The following is a 24,851-nucleotide window of genomic DNA, read 5'->3' as shown; positions in this document are numbered from 1 at the left end:
GTCTATTCCATGTAACCATTGCTAATGGCAGTGGCTATTCTCTAAGTGAACTTAATAGCAGGTAATGGACTTCTCCTCCAAGAACTTATCCAATCCTTTTTTAAAACACAGCTATACTAACTGCACTGACCACATCCTCTGGCAACAAATTCCAGAGTTTAATTGTGCGTTGAGTAAAAAAGAACTTTCTCCGATTAGTTTTAAATGTGCCCCATGCTAACTTCATAGAGTGCCCCCTAGTCTTTCTATTATCCGAAAGAGTAAATAACCGATTCACATCTACCCGTTCTAGACCTCTCATGATTTTAAACACCTCTATCATATCCCCCCTCAGCCATCTCTTCTCCAAGCTGAAAAGTCCTAACCTCTTTAGTCTTTCCTCATAGGGGAGTTGTTCCATTCCCCTTATCATTTTGGTAGCCCTTCTCTGTATGTTAATGAGTTCCCTTGTGTGATTTTGCACTGCAGAAGCTCACCAACTCTGGGTTTGTGTGAGATTTTGCGAGAGTAAAACTTACGCACATAAGTTTACCGCAAAGAAGGGGGGGCATTTGGTGAATGTTTTCGAGGGCAGGCCAGAACTTTGCACGTAGCCCCCATCTGCGAATACATTCACACCGCAGTACGTTGGCCTCATAGCTTGGGTTCTGCATAGTTTCCTCGCGCTACTTGCCAGGACATCCGCTGTAGATGTCGCAATTCAAGCAGTCCCTCTTTTCCTGTGCATTATTCCATCCCTCTCCCTCTCCCCAGAGAACGCTTCAGGAAAGCTTGCTTTTATTTTCAATTCCATTTATTTCTCTTCAAGTAAAAATTCTCTCTGCTTTTTAGGGCTCCTTCTTTTACATTCTGCCAATATGCAAAACTATGACTGGAGAACAGTCTGCCAAATTATATCAGAAGTCCAATTACTACAGGAGCTCAGGATAGCCTCGACCTCCAGCAAATTAATTCCTTCCACCACCATCTTAGCATTGTCTTTCCTCTCCCTTTGTCTCTCCTTCCCCACTCTGGTTGTGCCTTCCCATGAAACTGTCAGTCTCTGCTCCAGTAAAGTATAGAAAAGAGTCAACATACAAACTGAATCCTCTCTTTTCTTTGGATTGCTTCCTCGCAATCACAGCTGAGACCTTCTGGCAAAGCACTACTGTTTGGTTTACACAGCTGCCAAGAACCATGAGCCAAGAGCAATCATTATTTGGGGATTTCAGTCCACAAATTAAAATTACAGTCAATGAATTCCAATTTTTTTTCAGTGACTCTCCATCATCATTTATAGGTCAGTGCTATAAGTGTTAGACGAGGAGCAAGTCGCAGTCAATGAGACCATGCTGTAGGTACAGTAAAGCCATATATGACCAACTGAGTGCACTATATTGACCTGATCTGACAGAACACTGGGGGAAAAAAACCCAACCACAAACAAAGCCAGGGAGTGTTTAAGTTTGGTCTTGCACATGAAGACCTTGAAAATATAATGAAATACCAAAAACAGGTACGGTGATGAATTCTCAGGGACACACCATAATACCGTATAAATGCTGTGGTCTCTAAATATGGAAGTGGTAAAAAGGAAAAAAAAAAAAAAAGCTCACAAAGTAGGTATTGTATTAACATTTTATGATGTTGAGATATTGCTGCCTTTAGTTGGCCAACCTCTCTGTAGCGCCTTGGTGAGCTCACTAACTGGCACAACCAGCTCGCCAGCAGAGTATTTATGGGTTTTCTTACATTTAGCACAGTGAATTATGGTGCCTTCTTCCCCATCCTCTTAAGATCTGGTAGTATAGATAGCAATACGAGTTAGAATGAGCCAGTTTTTAAGAGCATGGCAATGTAAATGGCCGTGGAATGATTTACATATTTGCCTGCTCCCCCTCCTCTTCTGAATCACAGTTCACAATTCTTTTTTTCTGTTTGAACAAATGTGGAGTTTATGGGTTCCTCAGAAACTATGAGGCTTAAGTGCTAATTGCACATTATGCATTAAGGCTCTGGCTTGCACACTAAACCAAGTGGCATGGAGGAATAACCTAGTGGCTAGTGCAGCAGGCTGTAAGGCAGGATTCAAATCCCACTGTCTCTCCTTATGAACTTAGGAAAGACACTTCACCCTCTATTGTCTAAAGGGCAAACATACAGGTGAATTTTCAAAGGAGTTACATGAATAAATGTAACATGCTATTGTAGCAATATTCAAAAGCCACTTACACAAGTAAATCCTATAGATAATTTAAGGGCATGTTATTATAGCAATTTTCAAAAGCTCCCTTACAAGGGTAAAGTGCATTTGCACATGTAAAACCCAGTTTTACATGTGTAAATGCTTTTGAAAATCAGGCTCTTAGATTGTGAAGCCCTCTGGGGACAGAGAAATACCTCCAGTATCTGAATGTAATCTGTTGTGAAGTGCCTGAAAAGGCAGAATATAAATCAAATAAATAAATCCTAGACAACATTAGGCCTGGATTTATCAAATCCACTAAATATTGCATGCGATAGGAAAAGGGGTGTGTTTTATGGTAATAGGCAGTTTATTGCAATTTGCACTAATACTTATGTGAAGCACTATCTTAGTGCAAATTGCTATAACTTTTTCACACTTTGCAATAAGTGGGAGACCAGGATTTATGCTCCTGGGGAGCCAGCCAGCCAAGCTATACAGGGCCCTACCTACAACCACTAGGGGGGGGAGAGAGAGAGCCTAGCCATAATGTTCTCCCACTAGATAGGTATTTATATCTCTATGAGAGGCCCACCTAGTAACTCGAGGCGAGGTTTAGGTATTAGTGTAGGGGTTAGGGGCCACTTTGACATTCAAAGTGAGACGTACGACTCTCTACCTGGGTAACATCAAGCTAGGTTGAGAGAACATTGCATAAATCTCATCTTTGGGTGATTTTTCTCACTCCGAAGGTCATCAAATCTTCATAAGAGAGCACTGTTCTGTTCGTACTTCTCACAATGAATGTCAAAGTGGCCCCTAACCCCTACACTAATACCTAAACCTCACCACAAGTTACTAGGTGGGCCTCCCATAGAGATTTAAATACCTATCTAGTGTACAGGTACTACAGTTCTCTCTCCCTCCCTCTCTCCCCAGTGGTTGTAGGAGGACCCTTGCTAGCTAGGCTACAAAACATCACACCATGCAATAAAGCTCTATCACACAGCAATAGGGCCTTGCAAAACTATGAGCTCAGCCCACTTGGCTAAAATTCCTACCCCAATATCCTTCCCTTTTTCTCAAGCATTATGGTGCTTTCGCATGCGTTAAAGGCATTTTTTTGCATGCGAAAACGCCATATAGCACTTTGATAAATGACCCTCTTAGTATGTACATGCTAAAAGTAGTATATACAGATATGTTAATGAAGGAATGTCAGAAATAGTGTGGCATGCTTTCCTCCACACATTATTTAGTTTGCACTCACTAAGGTCTAAAATGCACTCACTAAGGTCTAAAATGCAATACCTGCTTTGGACCAAGTGTTAACTTTTTTTTTTTTTTTAGCTCACACGCCATTTCAAGGGCTCAGATAATAGGATGTATTGTGGGTTAATGATGGAGGGCATGGGGTTGCTATAGCAGAATATGTTGTGAGAGGTCTGGAATAGAGGGCAAGAGAGAGACAGAGTCCAGGGAAAGAGCGAGAGAGAAGATGGCAAGAGAGGAGTGACACCAACACACACTTGAGCACTTCCACAAAAATTCTACATGCATTTAGATGGAAAACATTTTCATACCAAAGATGTGTTTCTGACAACTGTGAATAAGACACAATAAGAACATAAGGCTTGCCATACTGGATCAGACCAGAGGTCCATCAAGCCCAGTATCCTGTTTCCTACAGTAGCCAAGCCAGGTCACAAGTAACTGGCAGGATCTCAAGGGGTAGACAGATTCCAACTGCTTATCCCAAGAATAAGCAGTGGATACCTGCAACTCTACCTCAATAATTGTAATGGACTTTTCCTCCAGCAATGAATTCCAGAGCTTAATTATGCATTGAGTAAAAAATATTTTCTCTTATAAGTTTTAAATGTATTACCCAGTTACTTCATTGTATGTCCCCTAGTCTTTGTACTTTTTTTTATTATCTCATTATTTAAAGACACAAAAAATACAAAAACAATAGAGAAAATGATAACAACAAAGCAAATAATATGTAAGTTCTCTAGCAACTTCAGCAGCCAATTATTTGTCACAAAAAAACTTGTCTCTAGTTCCAATAAAGTTTCCAAACTGACTCATATTGATGAATGGTATTGTGAAGAGAATGGGACATACGCTCCATGATGGCAACATCTGCCACAACTCGTTTCCAATGTTCAAATTGTGGTTTTGATTTCCAAAAATATGGTTATCCTGGCAGTGTGCAATAAATGTTCGATAAGTCTTCGGATCCATTTATTTGGAGGATCATCTTCCCAGATTCCCAACAAACAGACCGCATCATTCTTCAAAATGCGTTATGGTGTTAATGCATGCATTAAGGCGTGTTCGCATGCATAAAATGCCGTAACACATGCGATAAGCATCATAACACATGACACGATGCAAATTTTTCAAAGGGGAGGAGTCGAAGCAGGATTTCTGAAAAAGTGGGCTGGCTTTGTTTTAATTTTGGGCATTTGAAAGGGGGGGAGGGGGAGAGAGAGAGAGCCTTTGGGGGTAGCACCATAGTTAGGCAGCTATTTATGCTATATTGGAGGCCTACCTAGTAACTCGAGGTGAGGATTAGGTAGTAGTGTAGGGGTTAGAGGCCACTTTTACACACAAAGGTGAGATTTGTAAATGTTCTCTCAACCTAGCTTGATGGATCCTCTGCCTGGGTAAAATCAAGCTAGGTTGAGAGAACATAGTACAAATCTCATCGTTGTGTGAGTTTCCTCACTCCAAAGGACATCAAATCTTCAAAAGAGTGTACTATTCTGTTCATACGTCTCACTCTGCAAGTAAAAGTGGCCCCTAACCCCTACACTACTACCAAAACCTCACCTCGAGCTCTTAGGTGGGCTTCCTATAGAGATATAAATAGCTAACTACTAGAAGGACCTTGTAAATAGTTTCTCTCTCTCTCTCTCTCTCATTCTCATTCATGTGAAAAGTAGGGTTTATTGCACCAGTATGGTTGATGAACCTAGGGGAGAGGGAGGCTGTAAGCTGGACTGCAAAATGAGTTATATGCATAATAGTAGTTTGCACCTGCAACCAAAAGTCCATGACTATCTGGCAGTCCCAGAAGCTGTCAAACCACTAGATATATGAACCGATTCACATGTGGGTTTTTTTCCATCGGGCCCGATCGCGGTTTTGTTTATCAGTTGCGCCTGAGCCGATAAACAAAAAATCCACCCCAACCCTTTAAAGCTAAACCCTTTGCTTCCCCCACCCTCCCGACCCCCCCAAAAAACTTTTTACAGGTACCTGGTGGTCCAGTGGGGGTCCCGGGAGCGATCTCCCGCTCCCGGGCCCAATCTCCCGCTCCGTCGACTGCCACTAATCAAAATGGCGCCGATGGCCTTTGCCCTTACCATGTGACAGGGTATCCGTGCCAATGGCCGGCCCCTGTCACATGGAGGGAGCACTGGATGGCCGGCACCATCTTTAAAAATACTCAAGATGAGGTTGCACCATGGAGCAATACAGAGGCATTAATATTCTCTATTTTATTAATAATATTCTCTATTTTATTCTCCATTCCTTTCCTAATTATCCCTAGCATTCTATTTGCTTTCTTGGCTGCTACTGTAAACTGAGCAGAAGATTTCAATGTATTTTCAAAGATGACACCTAGATCCTTTTCCAGTGGTGACTCCTAATGTGGAACCTTACATTTTGTAGCTATAATTTGGGTTACTTTTCCCTAAGTGCATCACTTTGCAATTATCTACATTAAATTTCATTTGCCATTTGCATGTCCAGTCTTCCAGTTTTGCAATGTCCTCTTGCAATTTCTCACAATCATCTTGTGATTTGACAACTTTGAATAATTTTGTGTCATTGGCAAATATGATCACCTCACTTGTTGTTCCCATTTCCAGGTCAATTATAAATTTATTAAAAAGCATTGGGCCGGATTTTAAAAAGGTCTGGCGACGCAAGTAAAGCCCCGGGGCTTTACTAAAGGGACGGTCCAGGGGCGGGGTGGGGGCGGGGCCAGAGGCCTGCAACACAGTGACCATTGCCACTGTGTTGAAGGATGATGTGTTGGCAGCCTGCCGGCAGGCGCAAAAGGTAAAAAAAAATTTTGGGGGGTTAAAGTAGGGCTAGGGGGAGGAAAAGTTAGAGGAAGAGGTGGGAAGGTCAGGTTAGGGGGGAGGCAGTGCGGCTCGGCGCATGCAAGCTGCACAATTGTGCACCCCTTGCACACGCCAACCCCTGATTTTATAACTTGCGTGCGCTTGCAAGTTATAAAATCGGGTGTACATGTGCACGCACCAGGTAGTGCGCGCACATGTACGCCCACGTGCACCTTTTTAAAATCTATCCCCTTGGTCCCAGTCCCTGGGGCACTCCACTATTCACCTTTTTCCATTGGGAAAATTTACCATTTAGCCCTACTCTCTTTTAATCAGTTGTCAATACACAATAGGACTCTGCCACCTATCCCATGACTTTCTAATTTCCTAAAAAGTCTCTCATGAGGGACTTTGTCAAATGTTTTCTGGAAAACCAGATACACTATGGGGCAGATTTTGAAAGCAGTGCGCGCGAGGTACATTTGTGCGCGCTACCCGGTGTGCACAAATGTACACCCGATTTTATAACAGGTGCGCGCTGCCGAGCGTATGTTATAAAATCCAGGGTCAGCGCGTGCAAGCACGTGCCGAGCCCTAGGGGAGCCCCGATGGCTTTTTCCGTTCCCTCCAAGGCCGCTCTGAAATCAGAGCGGCCTTGGAGTGAACTTTTCATCTACTCCCCCCCACCTTCCCCTCCCTTCCCCTATCTAACCCTCCCCCCAGCCCTACCTAAATCCCCCCTAGCTTGTTTTATTTTTTACACCTGCCTGTCAGGTGTATCTTGTGCTGCTGGCGCGCCATGCCCCGGAGGCCGCCCCGCCCCTGGCCCCGCCCCTTTTCCAAAGCCACGGGGTTTGCGCACGCCACTGAGCCTATGCAAAAATAGGCTCGGCGCATGCAGGGGCAGGTTTTCAGGGTTACGCGCATAAGTTGCGTAACCCTTTGAAAATCTACCCCTATATGAACTGGCTCATCTTTATTCACATGTTTATTTATGCCCTCAAAAAAATGTAGCAAATATGTGAGGAAAGACTTCCCTTGGCTAAATCCATGTTGGCTTTGGCCCATTAAACTATGCTTATCTATATGTTCAGCAATTTTGTTTTGTATGATAGTTTCTACCATTTTGCCTGGCACAGATGTCAGACTCACTGGTCTGTAATTTTCTGGATCACCCCTTGATCCCTTTTTAAAAATTTGCATTACACTGGCAAACCTCCAGTCTTCAGGAAGCATAGATGATGCTATTGATAGCATACAAATTTCCAATGGCAGGTCCACAATTTCATTTTCCAGTTCTTTCAGCACTCTGGGATATATACCATCTGGTCCAGGTGATTTGCTACTCTTTAGTTTGTCAATGATGTAACTATTGCAAATAAAGGCCCATCCTACAAGATCCAATTGGACATGATGAGTGTGCTGAAACTTTGCACTGCATGTGTTCTGTGTACTGCATTGTCTCATACAGTATGAAGAGTCTAGAAGCCCTGCCTTGCAGCAGAGACAAGGCTGCAGCAATTGAGCTGTAAGTCCCTCACAGAAAACTTCAAGTGGGAACTAGAAGGGACATTCATAAAGCATCCTCTTTTCCCTCAATGTTAGATGACCCTCTCCAGCCTTTCCATCTGCAGTCCATAGCCCTTAGGCATGACGTGGATGGAGTGGTCGTTGTGAAAGGGTGACAATAGTTTCAGGGCACATGGTGGTGCTATCAGTCACCTGAACTTGCTTTGCTGGCCTATGGTGATAACCACTGTATTCACTCACATCTGTGGTTACTCTTTACAAAGACTACTGCAGGCATTCTGAGGCTTCAGCATGAACAGCTGCCAGGGCATCTATTGCTTTGTTAATGTCCATCATTTCTTTTTTAAAAATCTAGAACATTTAAAAATAGCTCTGAGGCCATCAGGGAATGTGTCATTGTGCTAATGCTGTCCAAAAACTATAGGGTGCATTTAGAGGGAAGATGTTCACATGCCAGTGCACTCCTGAACTAGGCAGTCCGATTTCTTCCAGGGGTCATAGGGATGCTGCTGCTGGAGCTGGCCAAAACTCCATCTGAGGTCAGTCCTCCTCCTTTCTAGGTTGTATGTCATGCAAAGGTGGAGTTTGACTGCTTAATTGGGGAGCAGGCAAGGAGTAGGGAAGTCAGATTGAATAGGGGGCTGGTGATTTCAAAATTTCTCTCTTCCATCTCTCCTACTCAAATTGGCATTGATTAGCAGGGAAACAGCCTCCCTCTCTCTTTCACACACACATGTACTCTTTCACATTCTCTGCCCCCTTCCTTCTCCTCAACCCCAGTGCTCCCTTCCTCTTTCTCTGATGCCAGTACTTTTTCTCTTCTCTGCCCTCTAATCTGAACCCAACAAACCTCTAATCCTCCCAGCAAGCACAGCCTCTTTTTTCTGGCCTTCACGCACCAATGCCAACTCCTCCTCCTTCAGGCCCATGCAGAACAATGAAAGTACAGCCTCCTCTCTGATTTTCAGCCAGAGCAAGCACAGCCTCTTATGTTCAGGGGGGGGGGAGGGGGACAATAGTCCTCCCTCCTCCAGGTTCACTCAAATTCCATCCATGATGTCATATGAGGGTAATGGGTCAACACAACCTCCAGGATGGAACTGTCATCAGCCTACTCAATTCCTGTAATTCAGCAGTGGTGGTCCTTTGGCATAAGTCCTGTTTGTCTGAGTTTGACTTGCTCTCTGCAAAACTGTTGGACCTGGAAAAGTTACAGAAGATGAGTAAGTTGTATTGTTGGAGCGCATGCGTCCCTTTTGCTTCCATCTGAAAAGTCAAGCTCCTCTACTGCAACTTCCCCTGTCCTGAAATATGTTTAGTGCTCTACCACATCCCCAACCTTCCTAAAAGAACATGGCTCTGGTGTGCCTCAACCCTCCCAAATGGTTGCACACTTGTAACTTCCTACAGGCTTCCTAGGTAGGTTGGGGCCTGTAGGATAACACTATAAAGAAATGTTAGTGAACACTAATTGCTGTGTATTCCCAATTAGTGTTCTTGTAATGCCAGTAACTCACCAGCTTACCCCTGCTGTATCACTGATGCTCTCCATTCATGGATTCTGGGAGCCTGACACTGATGTCCAGGCTCAGCCTTTCAGTGAGGCATGGCCCCAGTGGTATGAAGCAAACAGAACAGACATGTTCACCTCCCACCACCTTCTGATGGTCACAGATCTGGGCAGACTTTTCTTAGAAGCCCCATTTAATGTTCTGATAGTGAGAGTTCCACCTATGCGGTTGTCCTGGGAGTGAGGCTGCTAATGTCCAAAGCTATTGGCTTTGCTGCCAGGGATTTCCTTGTGAAGTCTCTTCTACCGAGCATGCTGTAGTTCTCCAGCATCAGCTACAGAATGCAGTCATTTTCTTCTTACATGGAGTGCCAAATCTGTTGTCATGATCATGCCACTAGAGTTTGTGGTCCAATCTCATTCTCCTCTTTCTTCTTAACATGTTCTAGCTTCTCAACCGACATAGGAGGGGGTGCTTGGGATTGTCCCTTCCCCCTTTACATCTCTTCTGCTTCCCTTCTTCCATCCCTACCTCCCTCCTGCTGTACTGCGATTCACCCAGTATCCATTTGACCTGATCTGTACTATGTAGGGTTCCTCCTCCATCCCTCTGGCCAGACTGCTCTGCCTGCACCCTGCCCCACCATTACTTCCTCCTGCTCCGCTTCTCCCTGCCTTGGAGTAGACCTCCTTCCTGTAGTCTTGACTCTCCTCCTGACACACCAAGCTCCCTCTCCTTCCCCATTAAACCTACCCACCCTTTCACGTCCTGTCAATTCCCCCTGCCTACGCACAGTCACGTCACCCCCTCCATGCTCTATTCTCTCACCAAACACAGCCTCTTGCTTCTCTCTTTCAAAAGCCTTCCTGACACAAAAGACTTGCAGACAGAAACACGCACTCACTCATCCTCTCACCTACTGAGCTGGAACAATGGACAAACAGTGAAAAGATATTACACAAATCACAACATAAGCCACATAGACTACTGTTTTGTTTTCCTCTCTGTAACCTTTCAGTTCGCCTTCAGACTCCTCTGCTGGGTCCACTTGCTCTCCCACTTCTCCTGTCAGCACTGACAACCCGCTCCATATGCTAGGTTTTCTATTATACAGTTTTCATACAAGGAGGAGATGCGTTAAGGGAAAAAGGAATGAGGATGCGGAGCTTGGTGCATGTACCCTGTTTTGTATAGCGTTTACACATTAGTGAGCAGGCATATGTAGCATGGAAACACATCCATGTGCATGCTAACAATGCATGTGCTTTGTTAAGGCTGTTTTTAGCACATGTGCTAAAAATGTTAGTGCCTCACACAGGTGACAGTTTAGCATGCACACTGAAATGTTACTGAGCACATGCAAAAAAATCATTAGCATGAGTTCTAATGCATAGGTCCCTATACTCATGCTGGAATTAAAACAGTTTCTCTCCATGATATGAGCGTATGACAATCTCTTTTACTTTTACTGGTAAAGAAATGCATGGCAAGCTAAACAACTCCAGTGCCACAATGACTACTGGCAATTCTCGCACTAATAGACTTTCCTTTTCTTGCACCAGGACAGTACAAGCTAATTGTCATAAGGATCACAATCTGCCTCCTATGTTTTTACATCTCAAAATATTCCATATGTAGCACACTTTTTTTTTTTTTAATTTTGAATTGCTGACAAAAGGGGCTTAACCATTTACAGCAATATTCATAACAAGCCATCCATTAAAAAAAAAAACTCAAATAAAATGATGCCAGTTTTGTTTTTCAATCCATTTAATAAACCACATGAGCTTAGCTACCTTCCCACAATGTGACAGCAGCAGTTTATACATTCTTTGTGGCAGGAGGCCTTGTTCTACAACTATTTTCTGTGCATTAAGATTGTGGCAGTGAATCAAGTGCTGAAGGGCTGTAAGCTGCAATTCCTAACTGTCCATAAATTGTTGCCAACAACCTCTATCAATTTCTTAGCAAGGAGCTCTCACCAGCTCTGTTCCATTTGGTGAGAAGCTTTTTTGCTATCATGAAATAAGTTAACCAGGAGCTCCCCAAGAAGCCCTAGGAGCCCCCTCCAGTAGATCACGGTTCATTGTTAACCAACTGGGTCATTTTTCAAATCGCATTAGGGCGTTATCGCACGTGTTAGGGCCCTAATGCCATAAAGCATGCATTATTTTTTGCCTCACGCGATTGCGTATGCAAATTTTGAAAATGTAGTCAAAGGGGAGGAGTTTGGGCAGGGTTTATAAAAATGAGGGGTGTTTAACGGTGTGTGTGATAGCGTAACACATGTTATAACACTGGAAATAACTAAGTACATCTTTTTTCCTGGTGTTAAGTTGTGAGCTATATTACAAATCCCGGTTTTGGAGAGGTGAGAAAGTGGGGAAAGAGGGAGGGAGAGAGAGAGAGAGAGACTCTGGGGTTGGCACACATATTAGTTAACTATTTATATCACTGTAGGGGGGTCAACTAGTAACTCGAGGTGAGGTTTTGGTGGTGGTCTAGGGTTTGGGGGCCAGTTTTACATGCACAATCAGAGGTATGGACAGCACAGTACACATCAGCAAATATTTGATGTGATTTGGAACGAGGAAAGGTACAAAAAGACGAGATTTCTACAATGTACTCTCACCCTAGTTTGAGGGACCAAGTCCATGCCTCGTTCCAAATCACATCACGTGTACTGTGCTGTCCGTACGTCTGACTGTGCATGTAAAACTGGCCTCCAAACCCTAGACCACCACCTCAATCTCACCTCGAGTTACTAGTTGACCCCCCCTATAGTGGTATAAATAGTTGACTACTATGATACCCTTATAAAGACTCACTCTCTCTCTCTCTCTCTCTCTCTCTCTCTCTCTCTCTCTCTCTCTCTCTCTCTCTCTCTCTCTCTCTCTCTCTCTCATATGCCTGTGTGCACAAATGCTGCTTTTACCGTGCCAATGCCATTACCAGTTCGCCCAGGGAAGGGATAGGACTTCCAAACCTTCCTAGTTCAATAACCTCCCTTCTGCCCTGTTAGTCCCGACTTTTAAAACCCCACTGATCTGCCTAGAATTTTTTTTTTACAACTTACATGCCATCCATAGTAGAAGTGAAGTTATATGGCAGGGGATCCTGGCACACGCCAGTGTGCATAAGTATTTACATGCAAATTTCAAGTTTGAATCCAGACCACACCCACATGCTGCCCCCTTTTTTGGAAGTTTTCATTTATACGCACAGTGGCATGTATGCGCGTATCCCGGCAGCTTTTAAAATCTGCTTGGCGTGCGCAAGCCCAACTTGTGCATGTATCTCCCAGTTTTGGTACATGCCGGGCTTTTAAAATTCACCTTAAATGTTTTCTGTAGGTCCATGTGTACACATAGCCATATGTAGTCTCCTTCTACTTTGTAATCTTCGGACTTTGTAGAAATGAAAAATACTGTGAGAGATTTTTAAATTACACTGGGTTTCCTTAAAGTTTGAAGTAACTACCCATAAGAATCCAAGATGTACCATGCTGGGTCAAACCAAGGACCATCAAGCCCAGCCAGTCCAGGTCATAATTACCCGGCAGATCCCAAAATATACATAGATCTATTTCTTGTTACTTGCTCCCAGAGACAGCGATGGGCTTTCCCTTGTTTACCTGGCTAATAATGTTCTATGGAATTTTTTTCCAGGAACTTATCCAACTTTTTGTAAACCCCACTATGCTAGTCAACTTGAGCACGTCTTCTGGCACCAGATTCAACAGCTTGATTGTGCATTGAGTGACAAAGTACTGTCTACAATTTGTTTTAAATCTGATTATTGATAGTTTCATGGAGTGTCCCCAGGTTGAGTATTATTTGAAAGGATAAATACTCAGAGAATTTCTTTTCCCCTTACTTTATATTCTGTCATTGCTGCGATAGCCCTCAGGTAGGGGCCATACACTAGGGCTTCTTTTGGAACCCTGAAATCACGGGTCCTAAATCTAGCCACAAGGTATTCTACGCCCCAGAATTCTCTCATACTACTCCCATTTTTGGGAAATGGAAAGCAGATGCAAAAGAGGAAAATGGGAAAATGGCAAGTTAAATGTAAAGCATTAATAAGGCAGGTTAAGAAAGAATTTGAGAAAAAGCAAAAACTAGTAATCAAATCTTTTTTCAAAAACATTCAAAGCAAGAAGCCTGTGAGGGAGTCAGTTGGTCCATTAGAAGACTAAGGGGTAAAAGGAGTACTCAGCAAGGACAAGGCCATAGCAGAAAAACTAGATGAATGTCTTGCTTTGGTCTTTTCTGAAGAGGATGCTGAGTATACACACATACTGGAAATATTCTTTGATGATTGAGAGGAAGTGAATTAAATTACTGTGAAAATGGAAGGTATAATAGAGCAAATTGACAAACTAAAGAGTAAAATCCAAAATGAACCACTATAGTTGAGCACATGAATAAAGTTTAAAAGGAGATCATCTTCCCCGAATGGAGTAGGGAAATATGTCAACTTTTAATTCACAACTCTTTATTTTAATCATCAGGTAGATGTAAAAAAAATGCCATTACAAGGATACCCCTGAGGCAGATCACAAAACAGTGGCTCATGTTGGTTGTTGAAACTGAAAGATTATTAAGAAGATAAATAATATGTTTTACGTGCAGTATTAAAACTTTGGTGATGGAATTGCATTGTTAAAAATTATAAAAAATTCATATTGATGTTATTAATTGAGACTGACAATTAAAAAGAAGAGTTATCCACTAAAAGTTGCTGTGTTTTCCTACACAATTTGGGAATGATGATCTCCTTTAAAATTTTATTCATGCATTCAATTATAGTGGTTAATTTTTTATTTTACTATTGTGCTTTTACCACTACTGGTTTCCTGTGTTGGGAGTATCACATTTTAAACTAAAGAGTAACAAACCACTAGGACCAGATGGTATTCATATCAGCATTCTGAAAGAACTAAAAAATGAAATGCCATACTTGTTACTGGTCATCTGTAACCTAGCATCTGTAACCTAGCATTAAAAATTCCTCAAAACTGGCAGATTGTCAGTGTAATGCTAATTTATAAAAAGAGAAAGTTATTGGCCATATGGATATATAGCTTAATGGGGAAGGGCAAACATAGATTTGGCAAAGGGAGGTCTTGCCTTAGATTTTTTTGAAAGTGTTAATAAACATGGGGATAAGTATGAGCCAGTCAATATAGTGTATCTGGATTTTCAGAAGGCATTTGACAAGTCCCTCCCCAGGAAATTAAAAAGTTATGGGATAGGAGGCAATATCCTATTGTGGATTGGTAACTGGTTAAAAAACAAGAAGCAGAAAATACAATTAAATAATTTTCCAAATGGAGAAGGGTAAATAGTGGAGTGCCCCAGGGATTTAAACTAGGATCAGTGCTATTTTATTTCTTCATAAATGATCTGGAAAAAGAAGCAATGAGTGAGGTGATCAAATTTGCAGATGGCACAAAATTATTGAAAGTGGTTAAAACATGAGGGGGGACTGGGCATCTAAATGGCAGATGAAAGTTAATATGGACAAGTGCAAAGTGATGACCATAGGGAAAATAATCCTAAATATAGGTACACAATTCTGGGTTTCATCATATTTATTTATGTCTTTTTATATTCTGCCACCTCCAACACAACGTGATCTGAGTGGATGACAATAACAATCATAGTTTAAATCGAAGTCATCATCCAGGAAAAAGAATCAATGTGGACAATACATTGAAATCCTCAGCTCAGTGTGCATCAGCACGAAAAAAAAAAAAAATACTCATTGTACTTTTCCCTTAATTATGAAACGATTTAATTAGAATGTTAAATTATCCTTCTGCAATACACGTCACACTGCATGTCCCCTCTGCCCTGTCAAGATATCTCAAAAGCTGTGAAATATGAAACTTGCAGACTTTTGTGTTTAATAAGGTTGTTTCCTCCTGCTCCTTTGGGCTTCCAGCCCAACTGGAACCAAGGCTGGGTTCTGACACCATGAGCCATCATTTGCAACTACCTGGGGCATGTTTCCCTTGTTTTATTTTCCCTCCCACCTTGCTTAGTGAAGTCACAGGCCGATACAGTACAGTGCGCTCCGACGGAGCGCACTGTTAACCTGTCACTGGACGTGCGTTTTCCCTTACCCCTTATTCAGTAAGGGGCGGAAAACGCGCGTCCAACCTGCCAAACCTAATAGCGCCCTCAACATGCAAATGCATGTTGACGGCCCTATTAGGTATGCCCGCGCGATTCAGTAAGTAAAATGTGCAGCCAAGCCACACATTTTACTTTCAGAAATTAGTGCCTTCCCAAAGGTAGGCGCTAATTTCTTCGGGCACCGGGAAAGTGCACAGAAAAACAGTAAAAACTGCTTTTCTGTGCACCCTCAGACTTAATATCATGGCGATATTAAGTCGAAGCTCCTGAAGGGTAAAAAAAAAAAAAAAATTTGAAGTCAGCCGGCGGCTGTCTGGTCGAAAACCGGATGCTCAATTTTGCCGGCGTCCGGTTTCCGAGCCCATAGCTGTCAGCGGGCTCAAGAACCAATGCCGGCAAAATTGAGCGTCGGCTGTCAAACCCGCTGACAGCCACCGCTCCAGGCCAAAAGGAGGCACTAGGGACGCGCTAGTGTCTCTAGCGCCTCCTTTTGCCCGTTTCTATCGCCAGGCCTAATTAAATACTGCATCACGCGCACAGGCGAGTGGCCTGTGCGCACGCCGGGAGAGCGGGCTTTACTGAATCGGCCTGTCACTGCAGAAACAGTTCTCAGTAGGGGCCCAGGCTTGGAACCCTGAAAATAAATCATGGGCCCTAAATTCAGTCACTGGGAGTCACTACTGTTCAATGACTATGGCGACATCCCCAGTCCACCAGGGAGTAGAAGACCTAAGCCAGAAACTGAACCCAGGTCCCTCTGCCTGGCGGTACACAGTGTTGTCACCGAGATCCCGGGTTGGTTCTGAATTACACAGACTTTGATTCATGCGAGAAAGAACGTTGATTTTTAACCAGTAACCAGCAGGCCTGAGTCAAATGAACCAGAGCAATCACAAACCTGATGGTGACATTTTTACACAGTGACGATCACCAGCCAGAGACATTTGAAAACTAAAAGTACAGCCTGTGCTATTTACAGGGATGGTAATTTTCAATAAGACAGCACACAGATATGTAAGGAGGTGCATCTAAAGTTACAGCAGTAATTTATACACTGTGTGGTGGGAGCTGCATGGTTTATAAAATAGCGTATATCTCTGCATGTGTGCATGGTTCTGTCCAGTGCATGTTTGTAATGCAGGAAAATGGATACTTTCCATACCTCTTTCATAAAAGTAAGTGCATAGATTTCATGCATGTAATATTTGCAACACATACGCGTGACAACCGTCACTTATACGCAGAAGCAGGTATCTGAGAAAGTATATGTGTGCTCCACTTCTGAAAATACTTGCCTGTGCATATACCTGGAACCACCAATTCCAAGACATCTCCGCTAGTTCACCCAGACCTTCATCAGTTCACCCTTAATCCCCCACCAAGCCACCCGGACCTCCCATCCTAAAAAAACTACAGACAAAAGGCAAGTGCAATTTAATTTCTGGGACTCAATTAGCAGGAGCAAAGGCATGATGAGTACAAACTCAGTAATGTATGTGCATTAGGGATGTGAATCGTTTTTTGACGATTTAAAATATCGTCCGATATATTTTAAATCGTCAAAAATCGTTAGAGCCGCGATACAATAACAATTCCCCCAATTTATCGTCAAAAAATCGTAAATCGGGGGAAGGGGGAGGGGAAGGGGGAGGGTGGGAAAACCGGCACACTAAAACAACCCTAAAACCCACCCCGACCCTTTAAAATAAATCCACCCTCCCGAACCCCCCCAAAATGCCTTAAATTACCTGGGGTCCAGAGGAAGGGTCCCGGTGTGATCTTTTACTCTCGGACCTCCGGTGCGTTGTAGAAATGGCGCCGGCGCTACCTTTGCCTTGTCATATGACAGGTCAAAGGTAGCGCCGGCGCCATTTTGTTTTTTGTCCCCCGACGTCAGGAGCATAGGAGATCGCTCCCGGACCCCCGCTCGACCCCCAGGGACTTTTGGCCAGCTTGGGGGGGCCTCCTGACCCCCACAAGACTTGCCAAAAGTCCAGCGGGGGTCCGGAACAACCTCCTGCAGTCGAATCGTGTTGCCGTACGCAGGCGCCATTTCTACAACTCACCCGAGGTCCGAGAGTAAAAGATCACACCGGGACCCTTCCTCTGGACCCCAGGTAATTTAAGGCATTTTGGGGGGGTTTGGGAGGGTGGGGGATTTATTTTAAAGGGTCGGGGTGGGTTTTAGGGTTGTTTTAGTGTGCCGGTTTCCCCCCCTCCCCCCCCACTGGACCTCAGGTAATTTAAGGCATTTTGGGGGGGTTCGGGAGGGTGGGGGATTTATTTTAAAGGGTCGGGGTGGGTTTTAGGGATGTTTTAGTGTGCCGGTTTTCGATTTACACAATTTACACGATATTTAAAAAACCCAAACTGCGACGATCCGATTCCCTCCCCCTCCCAGCCGAAATTGATCGTTAAGACGATTGATCACACGATTCACATCTCTAATGTGCATATACTGCTTTCAAAATTCCAATTCTGAACCCCGTCCTGTGAATCACTCTTTTTTTTTTTTTTCTTTAACATTTGCGCATTACACCATAGTGCATGCACTCCTCGGGGTTTTTGAAAAATCCTAATGTATGCATGCACATGCTACTTACATGCGTAACTTCCGATTTTACACATAGAAGCCTTTCGAAAATTCATCCCAGAATGTTTAACTGTTTCAGTGGGAGGGTTGTGAGTTCATGCAGAATTTTTGTCTTGCTGTGTGATAGTCTGGAAGCAGGTGTGCAAGTGCTGAATATGCAACCAGAATGCATGCAAATGCAATTTTAACTGTTTAAGTTTGTCCTCAGTTACCATTTTCATAGCGGTGGGCTGCTAAAAAAAAATTATATATTTACCTTGTAAATTATTCTTTTAACTGGATCACTTTCTTTTGCACTGTAATTTCTGTGTCATTTTATGTAGAATTTTTATCACCAGTTTTGAAACAGCTTTTCTATTCACTGCTAAACAAAAATATATGAAGGTCTGCTCTAATATGGGCTGTACAGTATTAACATTGCCAAAACACCTTTCTAGATTAAAATCCATATTTACTGCTGAAAAGGAAAACTTCATGCAGCCAGAGAGCAGCTAGTTCATGAAATTAGCATCTGAAGAAAATCATTCAATAAAAGAAGCAACACTGATTGGCTACAGAGGAGGTGTCAGAAGAAGGGAGAGGCTGCAGTTTGTCGGGAAGTGCATTGTCCATGGTAAGCTGGCTTCAAGATCAGCAAAGTGCCTGCCTATCGGTTCTGCTGTTCATTATTCCATTGCAAAGGCGACTAGCAGCCGAAAGTTAAGATTTTGCCTCAGCATTTATTTTCTAAGGAATCTTTTGCCTCATCATTTCGTATTCTGGCAGGAGGCCATTATCCTGCCACAACATGCCATTCCATTTAGTCTCGCCCTCGTGCGTAGTGGTGCCCACATCAAGTGAAAGGAACATTTTAAGATGCTGTCTTTGTACCACCATACACCTGGATCCCAAAGATTAACCACAAGGTGGGGGTTTCTCCCCCCCCCCCTCCTCCCCATCCAGCTTCTGCAGTCCCAAGATGCAGACTACCAGTAAACAAACAGTAAGGTGGTGCCTGGGGTACTTATTCCAGCAAACTGCTACTAAACCATCATTGGGGTCATTGGGCAGCATTGGCAGGCATGAACTAGAGCACTGTAAGGTGATTGGGTTTGAGGAGTGGGGAAGAAAGAAGTAAATAAATGATAGGCCTTGGATACACGAAAAACCAAAGAGAGACATATAGGGAAACAGTAATTAGAAGCAAAATGTTTTGGCAGTTCTCAATCAGGTCTGCGGAAGGGGAAAAAAGGGTCTGTGGGCATAAAAGGAAGAGCAGTAGGGCATCCGAACCGGTCTGGGGTCAGCTGCACCTGGGAATTTGAGACTCGCCCATCCGCCCAGCAATCAGGAGATGGATAATCTACATTAGTAGCTCTCAATCCAGTCAGGTTTTCAGGATACCCACAATGAGTCTATATCATGCATATTCACTGTGGATATCCTGAAAACTTGACTGCCTCAATGTGTCTCAAAGACTGGGTGCAGAACCTCTGAGCTACATGCATCACTGACACAGCAGAGTCTCACAAGTGGTATAAGACCCCAGTATAAGAAGAGAATGCAGTAGGGTTGCCACTGGCTCAGTGTCATAAGGATACAGGCTAATCCACTCCTAGTTTTACCCTATTGCATGCAGGGATATATTTCTGATTGTCCCAGGTAAATCAATACCTGCATGCAATAGGGTAAAACCAGGATGTGGAGCCAGGTGGCAATCCCAGAATTCAGGAATCTGTCAAACCAATGGCAATAATCTGGGGTAGGCCTAGCTTCACAGAGTGGCAGTAAGCACAATCGGGCCGATACAGTAAAGTGCGCTCAGGCTGAGCGCACTGTTAGCCCCCGATTGGACGCGCGTTTTCCACGCGCTATTTTTACCCCTTATACAGTAAGGAGTAATAGCGCGTGGAAAACGTGTGGCCAACCCCCCTGAAACTAATAGCGCCCGCAACATGCAAATGCATGTTGATGGGCCTATTATTTATTCCCACGCGATTCAGAAAGTAAAATGTGCAGCAACGCCGCACATTTTACTTTCAGAAATTAACGCCTGCCAAAGGCGTTAATTTCGGCCGGCACCAGGAAAGTGTACAGAAAACCAGTACAAACTGCTTTTCTGTACACCCTCCGACTTAATATCATGGCGATATTAAGTCGGAGGCCCCAAAAATAAAAAAATAAAAAAATCCTTAAAAAAAAAAAAAATCTGCCCACGGGTTGGAAGATGGACACTCAATTTTGCCGGCGTCCATTTTCCGAACCTGTGGCTGTCAGTGGGTTTGACAACTGACGCTGGTAAAATTAAGCATCGGCTGTCAAACCCGCTGACAGCCGCCGCTTCTGTCAATAAGGAGGCGCTAGGGATGCGCTAGTGTCCTAGTACCTCCTTTTTACCACGGGCCCTCATTTGCATGCTCTTGCTTAATGAATCGCACGCCCAGGAGAGTGGCCTGGGTGCCCATCAGGAGAATGGGCGCTCGCCGGCTCTCCCGCGTGTTTTACTGTATGAGTGTAGAGTAGCCAGACTTGCATGACCCTCACTAATAACTTTCCTTTCCAGTGACCTGAAATTTTCAGGATGTCAAGCGGGCCAAGAGGAGTTGGCCATGGGTATTTTTCTCGAGATCTACGTATTCTACAAAGATCTACATGCAAAGACCCATGTGCATTCATTCTATATCCCATCCAAACCAAATTTCTATGACATCATGGGGTCCACATGTTCCAGGAATCCACACACACACAAACATGCCACTGAATAACTTTTTTGCAATTAAGCCACCTAATAGCTGTTTTGCTTTCCATCTGATCTATACCAAATTTTCAGGACATATCGAGAGTATATGAAGATCCTGAATGGGAAAGTTGCTTTGATCCAGGTATTTATGAATGCATGTGTTCAATTGTTGCCTCCTAATATCTTTTTGGCTTTGCATTTGATCCATACCAAATTTTCAGAACATGTCAGGGAATCTACCAGGATCATGATAGGGATATATTTGGGAAATCCACATATTCCACAAATACACACAATCCTGCCACCTAATTTTTGGGGGGGTAATATCCAATCTGCACCAAATACTGAGCAGATGTGATAGGTCTACAGGGATCACGAGTTCACAATAAGGAAATTTCTTGCAGAGCCACGTATTCCACGAATACACCTGATAACATTTTGGTTTGGCTCCTAATCCACACTAGGACCCTTGATGGTTCATGAGAGGTATTTTTTGGGGGGTGAATCCGCATATCCCACAAACGGGCAATAATGCCAGTTAATAACTGTTTGAATATGCATTTGATCCACACCAAATTTTCAGATTTCAGGAGTGCCAAGTGGATGTGGACACCTGCACCATTTTCCCACTTTCACATAGGCATTGCATGCACATTCTTGATAGCTGGCACTAGTAGTTCTATGGAGCTTCTCGTTAACATAGTTGTGGTCTATCTGTCTCATCTGAATGTGGTGTAGAGCAGGGTGGTCAGGTGTCCTGCTTTCTGCCAATAAGTCCTCCTTCCTCCAGCCCTGTCCAGGAGTCTGGCTCCCCCCGCTCTTCTGCCCACACACATATCTCACCAAGGCACAGCAGGCGGCTGCAGTGAGTGGGAAGAGGGGACCAGTCAGCAGAACTGTGTGGGAATGGGACACCGACAGTCAACGGGAAAGCACTGTGGAGGTGAAGGCGAAAGCATTATTTAGCCACAGGAAGGGATGGGGAGAGAGTCAGGGGAAACTTTTGTGCCAGTTTCTGTAACTGAGGTGGGGAGGGGTAGCCACTTGCTGCAACACAATTTACAAGCAGTGGTGTCCATGTGCCTGAAGCCAGTCTGAGCTCATAGGAGAGGAATAGCCAAAGCCAGTGAGTGTGTGGAAGGGGGGGGGGGGTATGGAGAGGGGGCAGGGTGGCTGCTGCGGGGGGTGGAGAAGGGCCGGCAGCTAGTGCAAGAACTGCTGCATGCCTGCTGGAGGTAGCACTTGCTGATTGAGTACATGAGCAACAGTGTGACAGAAGAGTGCATGTGCCTGTGTGTCAGAGAGAGGGAGAGAGAGAGTACAGGTATTAGGTAGAGGGAAGTAGAGGCAAGGGAGAAGGATTGGGAGGAGGACAACTGCTAGGCAGGGGTAAAGGGAAAGACAGGTGGGAGAACGGTGCTGGGGTGAGGGGAACCTGTTGTAGGCGAGGGGCAGAGGCTCAGGGATCTGCTGTTGGATATTGTGTTGAGGGACCTGGGGAGAGGAAGAAAGAGTGAGGGGGGGGTCTGGATACAGGGGGAAGAGAGGGAGGGGAAAGAGGAGAGGGAGAGGGAAGTAGAGGCAGAGTACCTCCATAGATAGAAGGTAGTGGGAGTAGGGCGCTAGAACCAAAAATGGGGCAAGGAACCCACATAGATGGTAAACTCATTGGGGGCAGGGAATTATGTTCCCTAAAGCATAAATATGCAATGATCTGCATTACTTGGTTAGAATCTTCTCTGAATATGATGCTTTATTTCTAATTTAAATTATAATAATAATTTGTAATGTTGCATTACGTAAACATATTTGCATACAGAAATCCATTTCCGCTAATCGCATGTAAAAATGCAATGCTAATTTGTGTCTGGTGCATATCAGCAGCATCTACAGCTGCGTTTTCTTTCCTTGCTCTCCGAGTAATTCCAACCCTGGGTGTACCCCCCTTCCAAAAATGAGCAGCGGGGTGTCCCATTTCCAAAATGTTCTCTCCCACCGTCTTGCTTCCGAGGGAACACTCTCCGGTCCTTAGCAGGCTATCGGTAGAAACGTATGGAGAAAGAAAGTTGCCATGCACGGTTGTATTCATGGAAGCAATCCCGGGCTGGGGAATGACGGTATTTCTTGCACTCAGCTAGGGAGAGCAACGTCAAAGGCGGATTTTCTGCTATGGCAATGAAACCTTCCTTCTCAAGGAAGCACGGGGTGGGAGCTTGTTCCACGGCGATAACAGCCCAGCACGATACAGTTAAACTCCTTGATGGTGCCTGCCTGCTGGGCTGGGGAGGAGCAGAGTCTGAGCTTCTCAATGAATGAATGCATCATTTCCATCCATCTTTTCCCGGCTGGGCAGATCATCCGCCCAGCAGCACTACCTCCACAGGTTCCAAAAATGTCAGAGCCCCTCTAGGTTTACTAGGAAACGTCAGCAGGTGCCCTGATACACATCAAAGGCGGAGGTAAATCAAAGAGCAGCACCTGCTACAAAGATCTGCGGCTTTGCAGAGTCAAAACGCAGCGTCCCACAAATAAACCAAAGTAACTTTCATAGGAGGAAAGAGCATTTCTGCACGTTCCTGCTTCACTGCCAGGCTGATAATATACCTAACAATTTGATTTTTTTTTTTTATATAGTTTATTGCCAAGATTTTGCTTGAAACAGCCACTTCCTATTCATCAGAAGGGTGGCAGGGAATAACAAACAAGTTGCTGGACCAGCGAACAATCCACACTGATCATCCTGCTCCCCTCCCTTGCCACTGTGTCGGCTTCGTGTTCCATTTTTAAATAATCTACACGGGCAAATGTAAAAAAACAATATCTTATGCAAACCTGCTCACCTCTGGCTGGATCTGTTGAACTCCACTTCGTGGCCTCCAGCGATCCATATTGTTTGGAGAGTCTTTTCTCATTTTCCATTCTCCGGCTCCAGCTTTGATTACATCTACAATGCCTTGCGGTTGGGTTTGTTTTTTTTTTTTTGTTTGGTTTTTTTTTTTTTTTTTTAGCTCACAACTGGAATGCAGAATCTACCTAGGGCTGCAACTCCTACTGTGTCTCTAAGATCACCGACTTTCAAGAGGAGCCAGGGGCCATAACGTGCAAAAGGAAAATAAGTAAGAAAAAGAATGAAAAACAACAGCAAGAGAATCCCGACACCTGCCTGGCAGCTGCTTGCCGATTTAATGCTGAGCTGCGCTGAAACAAGCGCTACAGATGTGAACAGACCAGGCTCAGGAGAAAGCGAAATGTCTATCCGGGAGAACATCGGGCGCCCTCTGGCGGAAACTGGGTGAACCATTGTAATTTATACCGAGTTGTCAGGCATGCAGACTTATTGAAAAACCGAACACTTTTCTTTCCAATTGTGAAGAAAGGAGCTTGGATGTCTTCTTAGTTCATTTGAATACATAGAAATGAAGGTCAATAAATAAGGTGTGTAGGTGATACTTTTTTTTAATTGGAATACTTAATAAAGTTCAGATTTGTTGTTTGTGGAAGGAATACTTCGCTTTAAGAAGACATGAAAAAACTGTTATTTTTGCAGGCTTTTAAATTGCAAAATTTGAATAAAACATTTTCCGCATTTTATTCTACTGTTTAATTGGAGATTTTATGTATTTCCATTAAACACGTTGTTTTCTGTGGCATTTGTAATTTTATGTTTTTTTAATTTTTGTTTTATTGTATTGTATATAATATTGCATTTATTTTGTTCATTGTCCCTTGCCTTGAGCACTTCCTGCAGAAAAGCAGGTTAACAATCTAAAACAATAAACTTGCTGCATTTACACAGCTCTGGAAAACTAGTCATAAATGTATTAAGTTAATCCAGCCACCTCCAATAAACTCTCATATAACAGTGAGAACATACAAGTTAAAAAAAATTATAAATACGAGCTAACATGTGATATACAATCATTTATCTTAAGAACATAAGAAATTGCCATGCTGGGTCAGACCAAGGGTCCATCAAGCCCAGCATCCTGTTTCCAACAGAGGCCAAAACCAGGCCAGAAGAACCTGGCAATTACCCAAACACTAAGAAGAACCCATGCTACTGATGCAATTAATAGCAGTGGCTATTCCCTAAGTATAATTGATTAATA

General features: G+C 43.7%; 1 protein-coding gene across 2 annotated transcripts in view; it reads right to left on the bottom strand.

Moving 5' to 3' along the window:
* LOC115090815 (uncharacterized protein C16orf45 homolog) overlaps nt 1–23,916 on the bottom strand; it is a 135,943-nt gene extending 112,027 nt beyond the window's left edge. For both annotated transcript variants that reach the window (XM_029600337.1, XM_029600339.1), the window contains exon 1: nt 23,583–23,916. In XM_029600337.1, the coding sequence (XP_029456197.1) occupies nt 23,583–23,661 (79 nt within the window). In that variant the 5' untranslated portion in view covers nt 23,662–23,916. The remainder of the gene's footprint in view (nt 1–23,582) is intronic.
* Nucleotides 23,917–24,851: the final 935 nt, after the last annotated feature.

Source organism: Rhinatrema bivittatum, chromosome 4 (genome assembly GCF_901001135.1).
Source record: "Rhinatrema bivittatum chromosome 4, aRhiBiv1.1, whole genome shotgun sequence".
NCBI classification, from domain to species: domain Eukaryota; kingdom Metazoa; phylum Chordata; class Amphibia; order Gymnophiona; family Rhinatrematidae; genus Rhinatrema; species Rhinatrema bivittatum.
This window is presented reverse-complemented; position numbering and strand designations above follow the sequence as displayed.